We start from the raw sequence: 18,841 nt of genomic DNA, 5'->3' as shown, positions 1-18,841 counted from the left end.
GTGTGTGTGTGTGTGTGTGTGTGTGTGTAGGAGGCTGATAACTGCACAAGCTCATCTCTGCTCTACATCTTTCAGCATGGAAGGCAGCATCACTGAAATATTGATGAACCAACTGTGTGTGTCCATGTCTGCTTTCATGTGTGTCTGTTTGGCTACGCGAAGGCGGCATGTGTGTCGCTAGAGAAAACATTCACCGAGAGAGAGAAATGTCTGCACGTACACATCAAATATTAAATATATGTTATCTCACACGGCACAGAAAGTGAAAATTGGATTTCAAGAGGTACAAGTAATGTAATATTTTGCTAATATGATGTTGTATGAATTCCATAGATATTAAATAATGAATTTAAGCACTTAAAGACATGTTGGGTCAAAATTAGTCCAAAACGTACCTCTACATGCATTTGCTTTATTTTAAAGACAGCAGTTAGCTTATGCTAGTGTCAGTGCATAGTTTAGTGGTTAACACACTTGGTTGGCAGGTGGAAGGTTGCTGGTTTGTTTCCCAAAAACTGAGTTTTGTCAGGAGGTGCATCGGAGGTAAAAACTCCCAAATCAAGCCTGCGGAGTAACCTGCTTTACGGTTGCACCTACTTTTTGCTCACTGTAGTCGCCGTTGTGACTGGTTGTCTGCCAAAAAGTGTTTTTCAATGTTTCTGTTTTGTTGTTTTTAATGTAAAATAGTTTTACTTATATTGGTGAATACACAGCAATGAACAGGATTTATGAGGGGTTATAATATAAAATAAAGAAATTACACTATTTTGTGAGCTTCTTTATGATTCTACATGTGATTGTACCTACATTATAATCTGTAATGTCCCTTGGGTCACTTAAAGTATGTTTACAGTGTTACTATAAATGGTTCTCTTTCATATAGATGTACCAGAAGAGACATAATCTCTTGATTTGTAAGCTTTAGTCCCAGTGGTACAAGTATCACTACACACGCTCAAATCTTTAAAGACTTTTTAGGCATTTTGAAGTTTTATATTTGCTTTCCAGATTTCAGTTAGCGTAGTTAAGAGTAACAGAAAGTAACTAAAACTCGCAAATGAACTTATTATTTAGATAATTTTAGTAGATTTACTAAAGAAGAAACTACAGAAAGCTGAACTAGAGCTTAAGAGAGATCTTGACCCTAGGCAGGAATAAGTCAAGTGAGTTTTATTTATACAGCACATTTGAACACACAGAAATAGACCCAAAGCCCTTTACAGACAGACCAATTTGTAATCCAGCTCTCAAGAACTCGGGCCAAAGCACATCGCTTTCAGGACTGATTTGCTGTCTTTTCTTCAAGCAGCTGCATTTTTCTCAAAATGTTGAAGTCTTGCTTAAATCTTCCTGCAAAAATCTGCTGCAGGTTTGAGTATGAAAGAAATGCCACAGTAAATTTGTTGTACTCCTCTTGATATAAGGTGGCAGGTACATGCTGCACAATTTTACAGCTCAAATATTTTTATCATCACCCTCTTTTCTCCTGATAAAGTATAGATTTAAAAGCTTGGATTGACAGTGTACAGTGTTTTTTTTTATCATCTACATTAATATGTATCAATAAATAGGAACCTTTGAGGAAAATTATTGTCAAAAATGAATATCTGTGTCTTTTATTGTGAAAATGTATGGCCTAAACAGAAAAACAGGTCAAATCACAAAATAAATTTGTATTTGTTTCTACTTGTGTTTGTATTCCAGCAAAATAGACAGATGTTCTGCTGATTGTAAGGCATTTACTGAATCTGTCTCCTGTGTTTGAAGGATGCAGTTGATGAGGGATGGATGTCAAACTGTAATAGGATTTGAGGCTTCAAGTCGTGGCAGTTTAAGTGGTTTTTGCATCGACCGGGACTAATGTGAAACAGATTCTTCGATATGTCCCGGCCTACGCTGCTCGCTGTTTTTCATACTCAATTGTCTTCTTCTTTTTACTTCTCTTTTCTTCTGAGTGTGTGTCTGCCCACTAGGATTTCTGTCTTTCTGCTGCACAGACCTGTTGTCGTCACATTATATTTATAGCCCAGGCTCCCAGCAGGCCCCGGCCTCGCTGTCATTGGCTGGCTGATGCTGATGAGCCAGCTCAATGTGCAACACTTCCCATTCTCTTCACTTTCCCATCAGCAAGTGGATCAGTCACAGCCAGAAGAATCTGAGCAGACACTTATGGGCAGATTATATATCCATAAATAAGTATGCAGGCTGGCACTCATATGCGCTCTCAAATACATTTCTAAATGCTTCAGTTTTCTTCTTCGGCATCCTCCTGCAGACTCCGCTGCTTCCCACAATGTTTCTTTAAACTTTGCAGTTTCTGGTAATTTTGCTGTGAGATAAACAACCAGCTATCAGCACTGTGATAGCTTGTCACTGCGATTGAAAGCAACCTGTCTCCAAACAGTTGCAGTCCAACTTGGATTAACTGCATTCACTTCCAGGCTGATTGGCAAAGCTTTGCTAATTACTGCTGCCCAGTTTACAAACACAGGCAGCCAACACAATGCAATAAATTTGAGTCTGTCTGCACAGATGAGTGCAGCTTGTCTCTTTGCAAAAGGGGACTCGACTTAGCTGGCATTCTGGTTATATTCATATAGAAAAGCAAGGTCACCCTGTGCCTGTGTTATTTTGCAGTTAGACTGCCATTCCTGCAGCAACTATCACACTATCTATAAGCGTCTGGCTGCTGAAATTACAAGTTTATTGCACACAATCACATCTGCTGTTTCCCTGAGTGTTACTGTGGTATAAATTATGTTAAGGCTTAAAGTGAGACGTGAGTGATGTTTTGTCTTGTTTAGCATTAAATTGTACTGAAAGAGAGTCGAGCTGGCTGTTGAGTTTCTCCAGTATATTTTGCTTAAGCCTTGTTTAGCACTAGCTATTTATGATAAAAGTCATTTATAGTCGTATCTTGTTAGCCAACATAGCATGCTTACATTAACCTTAACTGAGCTGCGTGTGTTTACTTGTACTACTCGTGTTGCAGGGACAAAAATCGGAATCTTTGTTTATCATCATTTAATTTTAGGACCAAGATTTGACTCAAGATTAGTATAAGGTTAGGTTGTGACTAAGGTTTGGCACATAATGTTATTGATTATGGTTTGGATAAATCATAAAAGGAGTGTAAGTCAAAATGATGTCCTTTAAAGTGATGGAAAGGCTTTGTGTGTGAGACTGAAACCTTGATCTGCCTGGATGTCTGGAAACAGAATCATGACTCCAGTGAGTCGACAGTCATCTGAGTGAAGGTCATTTGGCTTCCACCCTGAGTCATCGTCCTCCTCCCTACGACCTCTTCCTGTTTTCCTGCCTTCTTTGTATCAGCTTTAATCAGAAAAGTTAACTCGAAGATTTAAAAGTTCTTTTAACCATAACCATGACTTTTCTTTCTTAGCGTTTAAATTTATTGAATTTATTTATTGAACATGTATATTGCAAAGATTGAAAGGTTTGGTCAGAAGATAATGACGGGATTGTTTTGCTTTCAAGTCTCTACAGGTCACCTGCTTGTGACAAAAGTGAAGACAGCATCACCTTTGGTTTTCTTAGGCCGGTCACTCCTGGGAACGTTCACCACTGTTTTCTCCATTTGTGGATAATGGCTCTCACCAGTTTTTACTGGAGTTCTAAAGCCTTAGAAATGGCTTTGTGGCCCTTTCCAGACTGATAGATGTCAGTGACTTTGTTTGTCATCTGTTCTTGAGTTTCTCTGGATTGTTGCATGATGTCTGTCTGACTTTACTTTGTCAGACAAGTTCTATTGAAGTGACTTCTTGATTCAGCAGGTCTGGCAGTAATCAGTCCTGAGTGTGGCTCGTAAAACCGAACTAAAACATGTGGTTAACCACATTGAATTCATCATTAATCATTTAAAAACTGCATTTTAGATTTATTTCTGTCTAGTATTAAAGTTAGTTTGATGATCTGAAACTTAAATGTGAGAAAAATGCAAAAGAACTAAAAAATCAGGAAGAGACCAAATACTTTTTCACAGCACTGTAGGTCTTATTGGTAGAAATGCTTTCTTAAGTTCACATAAAGGATGCCGCTGCACTGTTTTCTTCATTTTCATCATAGCAGCTGATGGAAATATTGTTCTCGTCCCAGTGCGACACTCATTTTTTTCTGCGCTTTAAATGTTATTTTGATTTAAGGCTGGAAATCAGTGCAGAAGCTACACTCTTGTTTGCCTGCTGTTTGTATTTAGACTAACCAGCATTTATGCGCAGTATACACCAACATTGTTCCAATTTAATTGGATGTTGTTATATCTGTTAGATCTGTGAATGGGTGTAATTGGGGTTTGACACAGTTTTATGAACCCACTGAGGCTCACAGTGGAGCTTTTTATAATCAGCAGACAACAATTTGCCACAAACCCCTCCCCCCAGCGCCCAATTGTAAAGCGTGCCTTCCAGTGTGAAAAACTCACTTGTATTGGGCTAATAAGCAGAAAACAGGTAGCTTTTGTTACTTAATTATCTGACGGTAACTTCTGAACCCTCTCAAGTCCTGCAGCCCTCACCATCCAGTCTCATTAATTTACTCCTTTTCTTTTGTCAGTTACTGCAGTAAACTGAGTTTCAAGTTTTCTGGGAGATTTTAAAAACTGTTAGAAACAACTGGTACAATTAAAGGGGCGATTATAATGAACCATTTTAAATGGAGATTTTACTGAAAAATATTTATGAATGAGGGCCAGCGTGTGATTAGTCTCTGCTCAGGCATAAAGAGGAACACATTAAACACTTTCATCAGTGCTTGTCACGTGTCTGTACAGAGCGCAGTAATTTCTATTTTTGTCTTGACTTTGTGAATGCAATAACTCGAGAATGAGGTGACGCAGAGTTTTCAAATCCATACCACAGGTGCATCTGCTAGGAGACTGAACACTGGCACCAGTATTTTTTTAATTGTTAGTAAGGTGGCTCTAAAATTTGTTGCCACCAGCTGTATTTGTTAAAGTTAAGAAGGCTTAGTGTGTAATTATTGGGAGAGGAGAAGGGTTGCTAATGGAGAGAAATGCTGCCTGGGCAAGTATGTAATATATCAGTGTGAACTGCGGATGAATGAAATGGGCAAGCACCCGTGGGAAGCACTTTGACGGTTCTGGATTTAGATTTAAATGTTTTTGCAATTTTGAATCAAGCTAAAACGTGATTTTGCTTTACAAGATTAGTGCGTGATGAATGAGACAGACTCAAACTTTGAGTTAAATCCAAAATGTCAAGTGGCCGTTTAAGTCACCGACGTTTCACATCATAAAGACTGTGTGTAAGGGATCCAGCTAGCCTGTCAGGGAGGGCAGACATAGAATGCATGAGAGGGAAAATCCCTGACATGAATCAGCCCTTTAATGAAGCTGAAAGAATATGACAGAACACAAAGCACAGCGAACCGGTCGCTCACGGACACATTCACGCAGCAAACACAAAGACAGCTCAAAACAAAGAGGCTTTCTGTGGAAACCTGCTGCAGACGCATCCCCTCTGAAGGACTCCACTGTCCTCTGCTTGGGTGTAAGAGTGTGTTTTCGTGCTCACCCATACAGCCCATTGGAGAGCGAAAACCATATAGGCTGCACAGAGTTGCCACATGCACACACTGTCTTTTTGTAATCTGGAATGTGACCAATGCATTGTCCGTCTGTGGGAGCTTATTTCCGTTTTCCTCTCTTCCTGTATTTCCTTGTTACTTAAATCGTCCTTTAGAGCAGGGAGGCAGATAATGACAAGAACATGTGCAATTTTCATAACTTGATAATTGCATCACTGTGACTCCAGACCTTTAATCTCTGCAGTAACTAGAAAAGCTGTAATCAGAGGCTCGAAATGATATTGAGTTTGGAACAGTCAAGTAAAGAGATACATGATACTTGTAACTTACATATTCTCATATAAGAAAAAGTAGAAATTAAAGCACTAAAGTAAGGAGGGCAAGGAAAGGAGCAGGAAGTAAAACCAAAAGAAGACACAAGAGAAAAAAACCCTCAAAGTAAAATAAGAAGTAACTAAAAGACATAACTGACGCTGCAACATGAAGAATACACTGAAGTAAGAATAACACCAGAGACCGGGGAGCACCGACTCCTGGATCAACTAGGAACAACAACAAAAACTACAGAATACCAGGGCCATGACACTGTCACTGTACAAACGTTACAACAAAGCAGTGTGCAGGCATTATTAATTATTGTTGGTTAAGATCAAAGCTTAAGAGTTCAACAGAGCTATTACAATGAATCCTAATGGGGGTATGAGTATGTGCACAAAATATCAAGTCCATCCATCTGTGGTCGAAAAACTAGATCTGACGCATTCATGCTTTGCATTGCATTCTGGCATTTGCACAACATTGAACTAAAATGAAGACAGATTTGGCATGTTCACCTTATTTCTTGTCTCAAAGGCTTTCACAGGTCTGCAAACGAGTCACTGTGGTTGTTTGGGTTGGAAACAAGACTCCAAAAGAAGCGTTAGTCTGACTGGGAGAAGCTCAATACGTGTGCAATTGTAGGAGGACATGTAACCATCAATGGCACTAGAGGATAGTCAAAGTCAGCTTTATTGTGCTTTCTTGGCCAGGTAACCCCTGAAAAGGAGATGTTAATCTCAATGAATGTCTTTGCTAAATACATTAAAGTGGTTATCGCTCATCATTACCTTTAGAAAATCAACAAGAAGGTGCCAACATATTTTACACCGTAACTTTGCACTGCTTTACTTTGACACGGTTTGTGATTCTGCAGAGTTTCAGCAGAGCTCAGCTTGTTGTCGCGTGTCGTCATGTCGATGCTAAGCTGCCAGCGTCCGTCTGCCTCATCAGCACAAAGTCTGCACTGACGAACGCGCACAAAGACCCAATTGTTTAATGTCCAGATGAACTTATCTTGACCTCGCAGAGGTTCAAAAGCAAAGAAGTAAAACTCTCTAGTTCTTCTTTTCCATTAGCGTTCAATTTTTGTCAGCAAGGGTTGACGTCAGCTGAAATTTCTATATCAAGCCTTTGATTTATATTAATAACGGGGTTTATACCTGCTAATATACACTATTGTTTTGTGTTGTATTGTTTGGGCAAATGTTAAAAGAGCACCACAAAAGAAATAATAAGGAAAACACAAATCTACTGTGATCCAGTTAGTATCAATTTACAGCAAGCAATTAACATAATTAGTAGTCGGCATTAGCTGTTACTGAGTATAAACAGTGATCTAGAGGCACATTAAATGCTGCTTAAATGTAAGCTTCTTACCCCTTTTGAACACATTATTTATCCATCCTCTTCAGTGTCGCAGGGGGCTTGAGCAACTTTCAGCCACCATAGGGAGGGAGGAAAAGTACACCCTGGAAAGGTTGCTAGTTGTCACCAAGCCAACACATAGAGACAGTGAATCATTTACCTTCAAATTCACACCTATGATTTAGATTAACCTATGGAAACTGTGGGCGAAAGCTGGAGTACCTGGAGAGAAACCACGTGAGCAGAGGGAGAACGTGCAAACTCCACACTGAAAGGCTTCAAATGGTGGTGTTGAACTCAGGACCTTCTTGCTATGAGGCAACAGTGCTAACCGCCACGCTGCTGTATTTATAGTAATAAATACACATTATTTATTACTATTATTATTTTCCTTTGGCTTTTATGGACTGTGTGTCCAGAAATTCATTTGAGGATGTTTTTCTAATGATGTTTAATAGCAAAAACTGTTTTTCCACTTTCATTTTTAACAGTGTGCTTGTTTAAACTTTAGCTGTATAGTGACTTTTTGATGTGACATTAAATACAGAACCCTGCAGGATGTGTGGCATTTGACGGAGAATATAAAGCATTTAATAAAGTAGCTTCAGAAATATTAATCAAAATGTTGTTTGTTTTTTCAGGCGATGGAGAGCAAGCTGCTGGTCGGTGGAAAGAACATCATAGATCACACCAATGAGCAGCAGAAGATGCTGGAGATAAAAAGGCAGGAGATAGCAGAGCAGGTAAAGCGTTTTTTTTGCAGTAATACACTAATTTACTCAGTACAGCTGCACAGTTCATACTTCAGGCATACATTTAAAACCTTAGGAGAAATCTTTTCTGCAGCAGTTTGTTTAACATTTACAGTAATTAGTGTTTTCTGCAGCCTGAATTGATAAAAACACTCCCGAGCTGAGGAGAATCCACAAAGGAACAGGGTGATATTTGCATTCTGCTTTCAGACGCGTAAGGAGCGCGAGATCCAGCAGCAAGTGTTGATTCAGGATGAAGAGACGCTGGAACTGAGAGAGACTTTCACTTCTCTGCAGCAGGAGGTTGAAGCCAAGACAAAGAAACTCAAGAAGGTAAAATATCCTGATGATGCAGAAAAAAATCTGATGCACACAAGTAGAAATACAGTAGATATCCTCATTTCTACTCTCGCACACACTTTTGCAAAAGAGGTAATAGACATAGTAGTATAGGTGTGTTTTAACGTGCACACACTTACAGACCTTCCCTTTTTGTTCCTAATGTGAGAATGTCCCTCTTTACCCCCTTCTTTCCCTTTGACCTTTGACCTGGATCACAAATGACCCCTTGACTTGGACACTCGCTTCGTTCGGACACACACTTAAATCTCAGTACCTCAAGGTTTGTCCTGCCGTCCCTTTCCCTCCCTCCCTCCCTCCCTCCCTCCCTCCCTATCTGCCATTTTTACGTATTCACGCTTTCTGCACTAACCTCAGTCTTCCTTCACTTCAAATCCCCCAGTAACTCACTAAACCTCTCCCTCACCAGTGCAAACACTGAACCTATTACATCCTTCCCCTCTCTTTCCGCGTCCCTATCTCGCTGCACGGACGCGACCAGCAGGACTAACACCAAGCGGCCCGTTGCGCGAGTGCGGGCGACAATGTAACTAATGATCCTTTGCTGATCTTTGCTGCCCTGATTCCCAAACGTAGGTCCATCTACTCCTCTCACACTGCATGATGCCGTCAGTCTGAAGAAAAGAGGGGGTGTTTTTCACGCTGTGCATTCAAAACTCAGTGGGCAGTCCGTAAAGCTCAGTGACTACAAAAATGTCACTGACACCTTGTTTGCTGGAAAAGAAAAAAACCCCACTACTGCAGAATTCTATTTCTTAAAATAGCCAATGATAATTTTTTTTCCTTCCAAAGTCATTATTTAATGATCAACTGAGAAGTTGATCATGTTAACTGTTAAGTTGGAGTAATGATTGTAGCTAATGTAAAAAAAGAAAAAAAGATTGCCACGGTTACCTGTAGTTTTTCATGTTTGTCTACAAATACTCGCTGATACTCACCCAGCAGTAGTAAAACTTGAAAAAGTAAAAAGGTTTGCCTTTTTAAAAATGCTGACTGTAGCGTTGAGGCACAGCTTTTATTTTGAAGGCGAACGTTCTCCATGTTCTTAATTTAACTGCAGCTTGGAGAGTAGCTGGACAGTGCTCTCACTGCTGTTCAAACAGTAGCAATATGCTAGCGACCTGAGCATTCACTGGATGAGGAATACACATTTTTCCTTAGGAACATGTGTCACAGTTTGTTGTGTTAACTGAAGCAATTCACTGAAATTAAAGTAATTTCAAGCTTAAAGAGATTTTCAGGGACAAAAGGACATATCATGGTTTAGCAGAGAGGTGGAAGCAACTGCATACAAGTGCATGACATAAAGCAAAGAGCAAGCTTTACTCCAAAGCTGATAAGTCAACAAAACTAAATGATAAAAGGTGAAACCAAGTTAGCACTGAAGCAAAAAGGCTAGAGGAACAGCAGGAAAAACAAACTTCCGGGGATATTACAGCTAACACTAAAAATCAGGATGGAGACTGGGAAAGACAGAAACACTGCAAAACCAACAGGGACCAGAATTCAGTGATAAAAGCACTTTTAGCCACATTTTTCTTAGCATAAGAAGAGAGTGAGAGTACCTTTCTGTAATGTAACATTAAGGCTTCAGCTTTGAAGTCTAAATTTAACTGTCAAATCCAATTTCTGGCGGTTTTTAAAGGTATTTTAATTTTTTAAGCTAGCATCTGTGAAAATCTGTCCTAAAATTGAGATTTGCCCCAGATGCTTCTTATTGATTTGACTTTTTTTGGGGGGGGGATTGCTCTCCGTGTCCAAGCTGCAGTGTCATGATTCACAGCTGAAGTCAGGATTCGCCTTTATGTTTGAAGCCTCGGGTGAAGTCAAAGAATGAACAGTGTGAAATCTCAGGAGGAACCATGAGGAGGAATTAGAGGAGGAGAGCTCCCATTGGCTGGCCTGTTCACCAGACACCAGCGCCTCCAGTGCTGTTGCTATGGGCAACCGAGCTGCAGCAAGTTGTAGACCAGTCCATCTTCACTGGGAACCTCAGGCCTGATTGCTCCTCTCGCTTGCATGTCTTTGTCGTTTCTTCCAGCTGTACGCCAAGCTCCAGGCAATCAAAGTAGAGATCAAGGACGTGAACGACGAGCACGTGAGGAGCAGACAGGAGCTCGAGCAAACTCAGAACGAGCTCACCAGAGAGCTCAAGTTCAAGTGAGTCAACCACAAATCACAAAGAGTGCTCAAAAATCGCCACATACAGTACGGGATTCTTCAAAGCAATACGCCCCATTTAAAGATCAAACATAAGGCCATGGGGCCAGCATTCAATTCAATTCAATTCAATTCAATTTTATTTATATAGCGCCAAATCACAACATAAGTCGCCTCAAGGCGCTTCCATTGGCCTGGCAAAGACCCCATTCTGGTCCGCAGACTTCACAGTCACTCATAATACACCAAAATAGTTAAGTAATAGATAAACAATTAAATGACAGAAAAGTTCCTGTTTTTTACTCTGCAATATGAAAATTTTGGTTAAAAAACAAAAAGAAAATTTTCATTCATCATCAAAAAAAAAACCTAACTAACTACAGGACAGTAATTTTATACATGTATCATGTAGAAATTGCGCCTCTTTATCTTATGTTAAAAATATCTCAGGGATTAAACGTATAATTAAACATCTTTAGAGTGATAGAAATGGCAGTTTCACTCGTCTCATCATCAAAATGGGCTGTATGTGGCCATTGATGTAAAATGACTGTGACATCCCTCATTTAAATAGTTACTTCCTTTGCAGACTGAGTGTTTACACTAAATAAAAAATTGTGTTAGGCTTTTACCGGTTGTCTTTTATTCTATGCAAAAGTACGGCTGCAAGGTAAGCAGTTAAGAAATGCTTTTACTTGAAATCTGTTCTTGCAGAGGTAGGGGTCTTTTTTTTTGCCAAACTCAGTACTTTTACAGTTTTGTTAACAGTTTTTTTCTTCTTTTTGTTTGCTCCCCTGCTGCGTAAACCTTTCTTCATTGTCAGAAGTCTACATGTCTCATTATGCTTTCCAAAAAGAGCCCTGCTAGCAGCTGTGATAGCCAGATGCTCTTTCTTCTTTTCCTTTTTTAAAATTTCTCTAAGCAGTGAAAGTGCTTTGTAATAGTATTGTAATAAGACCATAAAATATTTGTTAATCTTTTCTTTTAAACTTGTTTTTGTGCAGCCAGTTAAATAGCTAAGTTATGTTGATTTGAAGAAACAGCTAAACCCATAAAAAAGCTTCTAATCAAGAGTTCATTTATCAGTAGGTTTAGTGTTTATGAGTAAAAAAGACTTTACAAATTCAAAGAAAATCATTTTTTCTGTTTAAAATGTGAAAAGTATACAAATAAACCCCTAAAATCTTACTCATAGTGCATTTGCTATTACAACCACATGACTCCAGACTTGTATATGATATAAACCATTACTTCTTGCATCACTCTGTGTTGTGAACACGCAGGTATCTGATCATAGAGAACTTCATCCCGCCCGAGGAGAAGAATAAGATAATGAACAGGCTGGTCTTTGACCCTGAGGAAGACCAGTGGAAGTTCCAGTCACTTGTTCCTGCTGAAAGGTCAGCGTCTGTTTTCGATGTAAAAGAATAAACTCTTAAATTTAGTCAGGCTTTAGTTTAGATCTCTGGGCGCTGTGCATCATATGCTTATCTCTTCTTCTCATCTTCTTCCGCTGCTGTTTGAGTGGCATCCTCCTTTTTCTGGCTTTTTTGGTGTTTTGAGAATTGCTTCCAGATTGGGTTTTTGTGTGTCTCATTGATCCCGACTTTTCTTCCGTTCAGTAAATCCTCGCAGATGAAGATAAGGCCAGCATCTGCAGTCGGATACAAACGACCCATCAGCCAGTATGCCAGGGTTGCCATAGCAATGGGAGGTCATTCCAGATACAGGGTAAGTGTCTGTGTGTGTGATGACTTGGCATCCTTTTGAGGACATAAAACAAGCCCACAAATATAAATCATTAAATTTTAATGTAAAGAAATATGGTTTTGTTTTTTTTTGTTTTTTCAGAAATCTTTATTCTGAATGTTATTTAATTAATTATGTAAATTTTTATTTCCATTATAGGTCAGTCAGTTTATATTCTGTTTAATTTGTCCTTTTGGATCCTGAAAGAGTAAATATCAGTTTTTCAGTTTTAAAGATTTCAGGCGTGATTTACTCTTATGGTTTTGAATATTTCCTAGTAATGGTATTTTTACCATCTGTCAAGGTCAAAGTCAGACTTAAGACTCATTGAAATATAAAAACCAACACTAAACATGAACAATAAAAACATACTGGAATCTTAAGGCACTGGAAATTGAAGGAACTAGAATCCAAGTGGCAAAAATATGATGACGATCTCAGGATCATGACATTACTTTCTTTTTTTTTTGTTGCTTTGCTTATAAAAAACCCTTAACTATAAAAATGCACCATACTTTATTAAACCATTTGCTATGAAATTAATGGACTCAGCTTTTACTAGAGTAACACAGCATTCAGTAAAAGTGACCGAGAGCTACTTAGCCATTGAATGAACCTCCCAGCAAGCAGTTTTTGTGCTGATGTTAATGCCAGAGCAGCTTTCTCTGCAATTAAGTACTGACTTGTTGCAGTGGGGGCATCCTATTAAAGTACCATGGTCAAAGTTTCTTTGCGATAACAAATGTTTATAAAGGCAGATTGAACGGCTAGTTTCTTGATTTTATACACCTGTTGTTAAGGGGCTGAAAACACTTTTTTTCAATACTTTGATCCATATAACGTGTTACTAACTGTAGGTAATGTTTTCATAATGTGTTCAGGCTGAGAACATCATGTTTCTGGAGCTGGACATGACTCCTCCAAACACCGCCTCAGTCGATTGCTCGAAGCATGGAGAACCGAACCAAAGTCCCTCGGTGGACAGCTCGCCCACCAAGGAGAAAGGCGTTCGAAAGTCCCAGTCTTGGTGAGGTCAAATTAATGCAGCCTCTTCTCATATAAATAAAACAGATGTTGTCTTTCTTTATTGGCATACACTTACTGCACGCTGCTACTGCTCAGATGTTTCTACATCTGGAAATAGAGCTGAGAATACTTTGTCATATTTGTGTTTGAAACCCGCTTCCACTGTTCAGCCTGTGCATGTGACCTGTGAACTGTAAATGGTTTAGCATCAGAGCATCTCTACAGTAAATGGGATTATTCAGGATTAGCCACACCCTCTTTCCCTAATCTGATGGTTTATCTGTCATTTTCTCAGCTGCATAATCTCAATAATCTGTGATTGTACATATTATACATATATTATACAACTTTTGTTTTTTGTTTTTTCAGGTGTCAGACTCCAAAATCCATGACTTCCTCCCCTTCTAATGTGTCCTTGGCAGCATGTCACACTGCCACACCCGCAGCGGCACAGTAAAGCTTTAATGAAGAGAGCTTTTTTTTATTGCCATTATTATTATTTATTTGATCTCTCAACATCAACTTCCTCTTTTGGCCAGTGGCCGCCTTACAGACTTCTCAGTGAGGCCCACTGCTGGGACACAAACACACCACCACCACCTCTGCTGAAAGCTGACAGACTTCATGGAAATGATCTTCTGGCAGGAAACTACATGACCATATGAACCTCAGAAACTCTGTATAAATCAGTTCCTCCAGTTCCTCCTCCGGCAGAGCCCTTTCCTCTTTTGCATGTCAGATCATCTCTGAAAACAGCTGGCTGCAGTGCTGAACTGCCCAGACTGTTGTGTGTGTGTGTGTCTGTGTGTTTGTGTGTGTCTGTTGTGTACAAAGCGCCGTATGATTGCCTGTTTGTGTTTCTAGTCATGACCACTGCAGATTTAAAGGTGAAGGTTTCATGTATTCTGGATTTTTCAAAGCAGGTTTGGTCTGTTTTCTATGTAGAAGTTGGACTTCATCGTCAGAGAGTTTATGTCAGTGTTGGCTTTTTGAAATGAGTACACACACAAAAATAAGAATATACGATGTGTACTGTTGTTGGTCAGACGAGGTGCTCAAGACCTGAATGATGACCGTTGTCATTCCTGTTGCCTCCCATCATTTATCTGTCCCCCTGCAGTGTCTAATTTAAATGAAATGTCTTAAAAACTAATGTAATTAAAATGAAGAACACGAGGCATGTCACACTGTCAGAATTATTTTACTGGGATTTTAATTCAACAAACAAACACGGATGGGCGGATGGTGACCAGATCCCAGCAAACTAAATGTGGGACAAACACGACGTTTGTCTGGGACTACGTGGGGCGCGTCAACAATGCTGGCAGGACGTCAAATATATTACATTAACGTGCAAATATTCCAGGTCTTTTGTCAAGTAAATAAGAATTAAACAAGGCCGAAGTGGTCTAATATAATAGTCTTTATATGCTCCTGTATCCTCTGTTATTTCAGCGCCTCCTCTGTGTGGTAATAGTCTTAGTGTTTCAGTAGAGATGCATCCATTTTAACAATTTGTTTGCAATTTTTTGCCCATTATGACATAAATATACTGTGCAAAACTCTAACACAACAGCCAAACGCTCTATTTCTCAGTATAAACTGCATCTTAATTTTCTTTGTGGCAGTTTCCATGATATTTAGCAAAATCTACAAAGCTTGTTGCTTTTTGGTGACTTGGAACTTTCACTGATGGTCATAGCTTAAGACAGGCTAATCTTTATTTAAATACAAAACAAAGCCTTCTCTTCACAGAATTTAGAAAAGCACATGTTCTGCAGAGTCAAAACGTCAGCCATTGTCTCAGGACAAGGGGACAATAAATAAAAATGCTGTGCAGTCACACATGAAGAGGGACATCTGATCATCCTGGATTCGTATTAGATTCATGAATTATGAATAGTTTGTGTCAAAAATGTGACCTTTTTAGAGCGGTGTAGAGTTCATTAAATAAATAATACCATGTAAGTTTAAGCTTTGCCATGAAGATAGTTTAACACAAAACAACTTTCAACTAATGCATCTCATTGTGCCATTTGGCATCTATGAAAATGCAGTTCATGCATCAGGATGGGGTGAACCAGTCGATACTGCAGACTAAAATCTGGCCTCCACTGAGGTGAATTAGTGTTTTTTTAGGTGGCACTTTTTTCAAAAAGACTGGTGCCTCACAAAGACACATTTTATTAAGAAGACATGAAGTAAAAATGAAACTTAAGCAATTGTTTATTAAGTTAAGGTTAAGTAAATAATTAACATTAACTTACATGGATATAAATAATTTTATATTAATCCTCGTGGAATATTTATACTGGTGGTCATGTGCACCAGTGTGACAGTATTTAGCGTCAGTTTACCAAACAAAAGGTTATTTTATTAGAAAAACTGCTTCACTGAAAGTGCAAGAAATAGTCTTAACGTGGTGGAACCTATAAAAACAGCTGCTGCTGCTGCCTAAACTCACAGGAGGATGCATTTGCCTGGAGGCAACTGTGGTTGTGATTTGGTGCTATATGATATGAAAGAAAACTGCGTTGAAACGAACTTCCAGCAACATCCGTGGAACACAGTGCAACTCCTATGGTCGACTGACACTATTTGCCACATTGCCTTCAACAGTTATACGATAAAAACATTTTACAGGCAGCAGTTTAAACAGCATATGTAAGGAGTAAAATATATAAACAATATTTACAACAAACACTTTCACCAATGAGGAGACGGCAAGAATGGCCTGGACACATCGACATATGGTTTAAACCCAATAATGGTCACTGGAATTTGGAAGTGACCATTAGAAATCCTGGTTGGCACTTTCTTTGGGACTTAAAAAGTGAAAATAAGAGGCAGTGTTTAAATTTTTCCTCATCTAAAGTCAGAGAAATCACACCCTGAGTCTGAAAATGTCTTGGAAGTAAAAAACAATCTGACTTCTGCCTGTAGTTGTGAATCAAAATGATAAATTAAGCCTCTTCTAAACAATGGAAACTTGGACACACGGGTTGTTTTTGGACTCAAAAACATGTCTCATGTGCTGCTGAAGCCACACAAGCTGGCTTCAGTCAAACATTCCTTCATTCAGTCGTCTGTCAAGGAGCTTCACCAGCAGCAGCTTCTTTAAACCCATGATCAGTAAAGAAATGAGAACCAGAGGTTGCCATCTCAAGGATGGAGCACCTGTTGTACCCAGGAATCAACACGAACATATGTTCACTGAACACATTTTTCTTCTTCTTTGACATGTGGTTTCTATCAAATTGTACAGTAAATAAAAAAGAAATTTAGCAGGCTGTGTGCAGTCAGGTGTGCACAATTTAGTGTCACTGGGTTCATTACTTCCTAAAGGGTAAAAGGAGGAAACAGCAGGGGGTCAGACTGACTAACCATCAATGTATTATTGATGTGAAAGGAGGAACCGCAGCTAAACCCCCTCAGTGAGTGTACAACAGCAAAGAAGAGTCATTGACCCGTGTAAAAGTAAAGTGTATATCACCAATGTGCAGCACATCTCCACACATCAAATCAAATGGAAACTTGGACATTCCTGAGATTTCTTGGCATTTTCAATGCATGCTTGAGCTCTCACTGGGGCTGCAAATACGAACAGAAGTCCAAAACCCAGAAATATTTAGTTTACAAAAATGAAGCCTTAGGATACTGGAGCCGAATACAACTTGACATTCTGGTTTTAGAATTGTTTTAGTTAAGGGAGCAGAGTAAACACTCATGCCACTTTAATACTGAGTTATGTTAGACGTAAAGGTTTGAAATGGCAAAAAGAAACAATTTTCTAGTTACAAATTAATATCAGATGCTTTTGGAATGGTTAAAGCCATTTAGAAACACACACAGAGCATTTTATATGTTTAGTTATCAGTATCTGAGCCTGCAGCTGACCCAGTTTTTAATGTGTATATATAAATATCTAAAAATAGACTTTAACTGCTCTGAAGCTTCTTGTGTTCATATTGTATAATGGAGGTTAAATCCATTCAACTGCTTTATTGCTGATACTTCTCATACAATATTTTGTGCATTTATTTGGATGCTCGTATTAAACATGGACAAGGTTACAAATAATGAGGTCTGTGTTTGTGGAAGTAATCTCTGTGAGCTTCACAGATTACCATTGTATGGTCTTTACCTTACAATGTAAAACTCCTTGAGGTATTCAGACCGTGTTGCACATGTATCGTCCTTTGCTAAGTGGTAGAAGATCAGCATAAATCTTCCTTACAATCAATAACTGAAAATGGAAAATGGATGTAGCTTACAGGTGTGACGCCACTGCGGAAGCACTATAAGATGCAAAAGAAAATCTGTATATAAGAGAAATCACTAAATACTATCCTGGTGAATTTATGCTGGCAGTTAGAGTTAGATCATAAGTTTAAAGTCTTTAGCATATGAGGGTGCAGTGTCCCTCAGTTCTGCAATGAGATTTTCCTCGTGCTAGTGTTTGATTTTTCGTACCTAAGACAACCTCAAGCCTCCAAAAAATGGGACATCGGTCCATATTTTGAGTTCAGAACTTGGAATTTCTTTCTGGTTACAGATAAGTGCTCAAAAAACAAACAAAAATATAGAAATTTAAGGAAAAAAAATTCACACAGAATGTTGTTTATGATTCTGAAAGACCTCATTTAAATGCTTATTTGTGTATGCTGTTTAATCTGCAGCATCAGTCCTGCCCCCAAAACACTCATGAATCATGTTTTAATTTCTAGGGCAGACAGCGATGCGAGCATGAGCGTGATTTTTTGAATAATGTAGGAACAAAGGTATGACGTAATGTAAACAATTTCCCTCTGAGTGCTGCTAATTTATAGCTATTTTAGCTGTGGCTGTGGGGGCGGGGAGGAGGGAGGCGAGGACGCGGATGGAAGAGAGGAGGAGGGGTGGATGGATGCAGGCATCCAAAGACAATCAGGAAGTGAGGAATAACTGTGGAGGAGGTGGATACTGAGCCTGTTTCCATGGTAACCTGCCAGTAGAGGGTGAAGGGGATGGGGATGGCATTGATGGGGGTTTGTGTGTTGATGTATATGAATGTAACATGGTGGATCAGATGGCATTGACGGAAATAAAAAAAAGATCACAGCCTCCTTCTCATCCATTTTCATCCTCAAATCAATAAATTTAGCATTGATTTGTTTTAGGCAGTTTCATTTTCATGCGTGTTTTTTCTGGGCAAAGGTGAGCAATAACATTTCACTTTATTTGCTCTCACTTAATCTTATTAGTTATGAGGCCATTAGCCTTGTTAAGACAGCCAATACTAAAACACAAACAAGTTCACCAAGAAGAACGCCGGCTCTAAAATACAAAAATGAATGGACTGTGAATCCAACAGTGTTACACCTGCTGTGAGTACAGGAGGTCTGAAGGTGCTCTTGAAGATGAAAACTGATCACAACAAAGAAAACAAATGTTCTTCAGCTGCTTATAGACATACTTTGCGCAAAAGATCTATCACATGATGGCATTAATCAATCAACATAAAGGTAGAAACAGTTAACACGTCATGTTAGGACACAAAATATTTA

At 39.0% G+C, this 18,841-nt stretch overlaps 1 protein-coding gene across 1 annotated transcript in view; it reads left to right on the top strand.

Annotated features, from left to right (window-relative positions):
• kif3ca (kinesin family member 3Ca) overlaps positions 1 to 14,712 on the top strand; it is a 28,848-nt gene extending 14,136 nt beyond the window's left edge. Inside the window, exons 2-9 of the mRNA XM_005737249.1 lie at positions 7,890 to 7,991; positions 8,211 to 8,333; positions 10,402 to 10,520; positions 11,804 to 11,920; positions 12,143 to 12,251; positions 13,151 to 13,296; positions 13,665 to 13,748; positions 13,835 to 14,712. Coding sequence (XP_005737306.1) covers positions 7,890 to 7,991; positions 8,211 to 8,333; positions 10,402 to 10,520; positions 11,804 to 11,920; positions 12,143 to 12,251; positions 13,151 to 13,296; positions 13,665 to 13,748; positions 13,835 to 13,904 — 870 coding nt within the window. The 3' untranslated portion in view covers positions 13,905 to 14,712. The remainder of the gene's footprint in view (positions 1 to 7,889; positions 7,992 to 8,210; positions 8,334 to 10,401; positions 10,521 to 11,803; positions 11,921 to 12,142; positions 12,252 to 13,150; positions 13,297 to 13,664; positions 13,749 to 13,834) is intronic.
• The last annotated feature ends 4,129 nt before the right edge of the window (positions 14,713 to 18,841 follow it).

This window comes from Pundamilia nyererei, unplaced genomic scaffold (assembly GCF_000239375.1).
Source record: "Pundamilia nyererei isolate P.nyererei 1_Seehausen unplaced genomic scaffold, PunNye1.0 scaffold00074, whole genome shotgun sequence".
NCBI classification, from domain to species: domain Eukaryota; kingdom Metazoa; phylum Chordata; class Actinopteri; order Cichliformes; family Cichlidae; genus Pundamilia; species Pundamilia nyererei.
The sequence above is the reverse complement of the archived record's forward strand: the minus strand, read 5'-3'. Positions and strand labels throughout refer to the sequence as shown.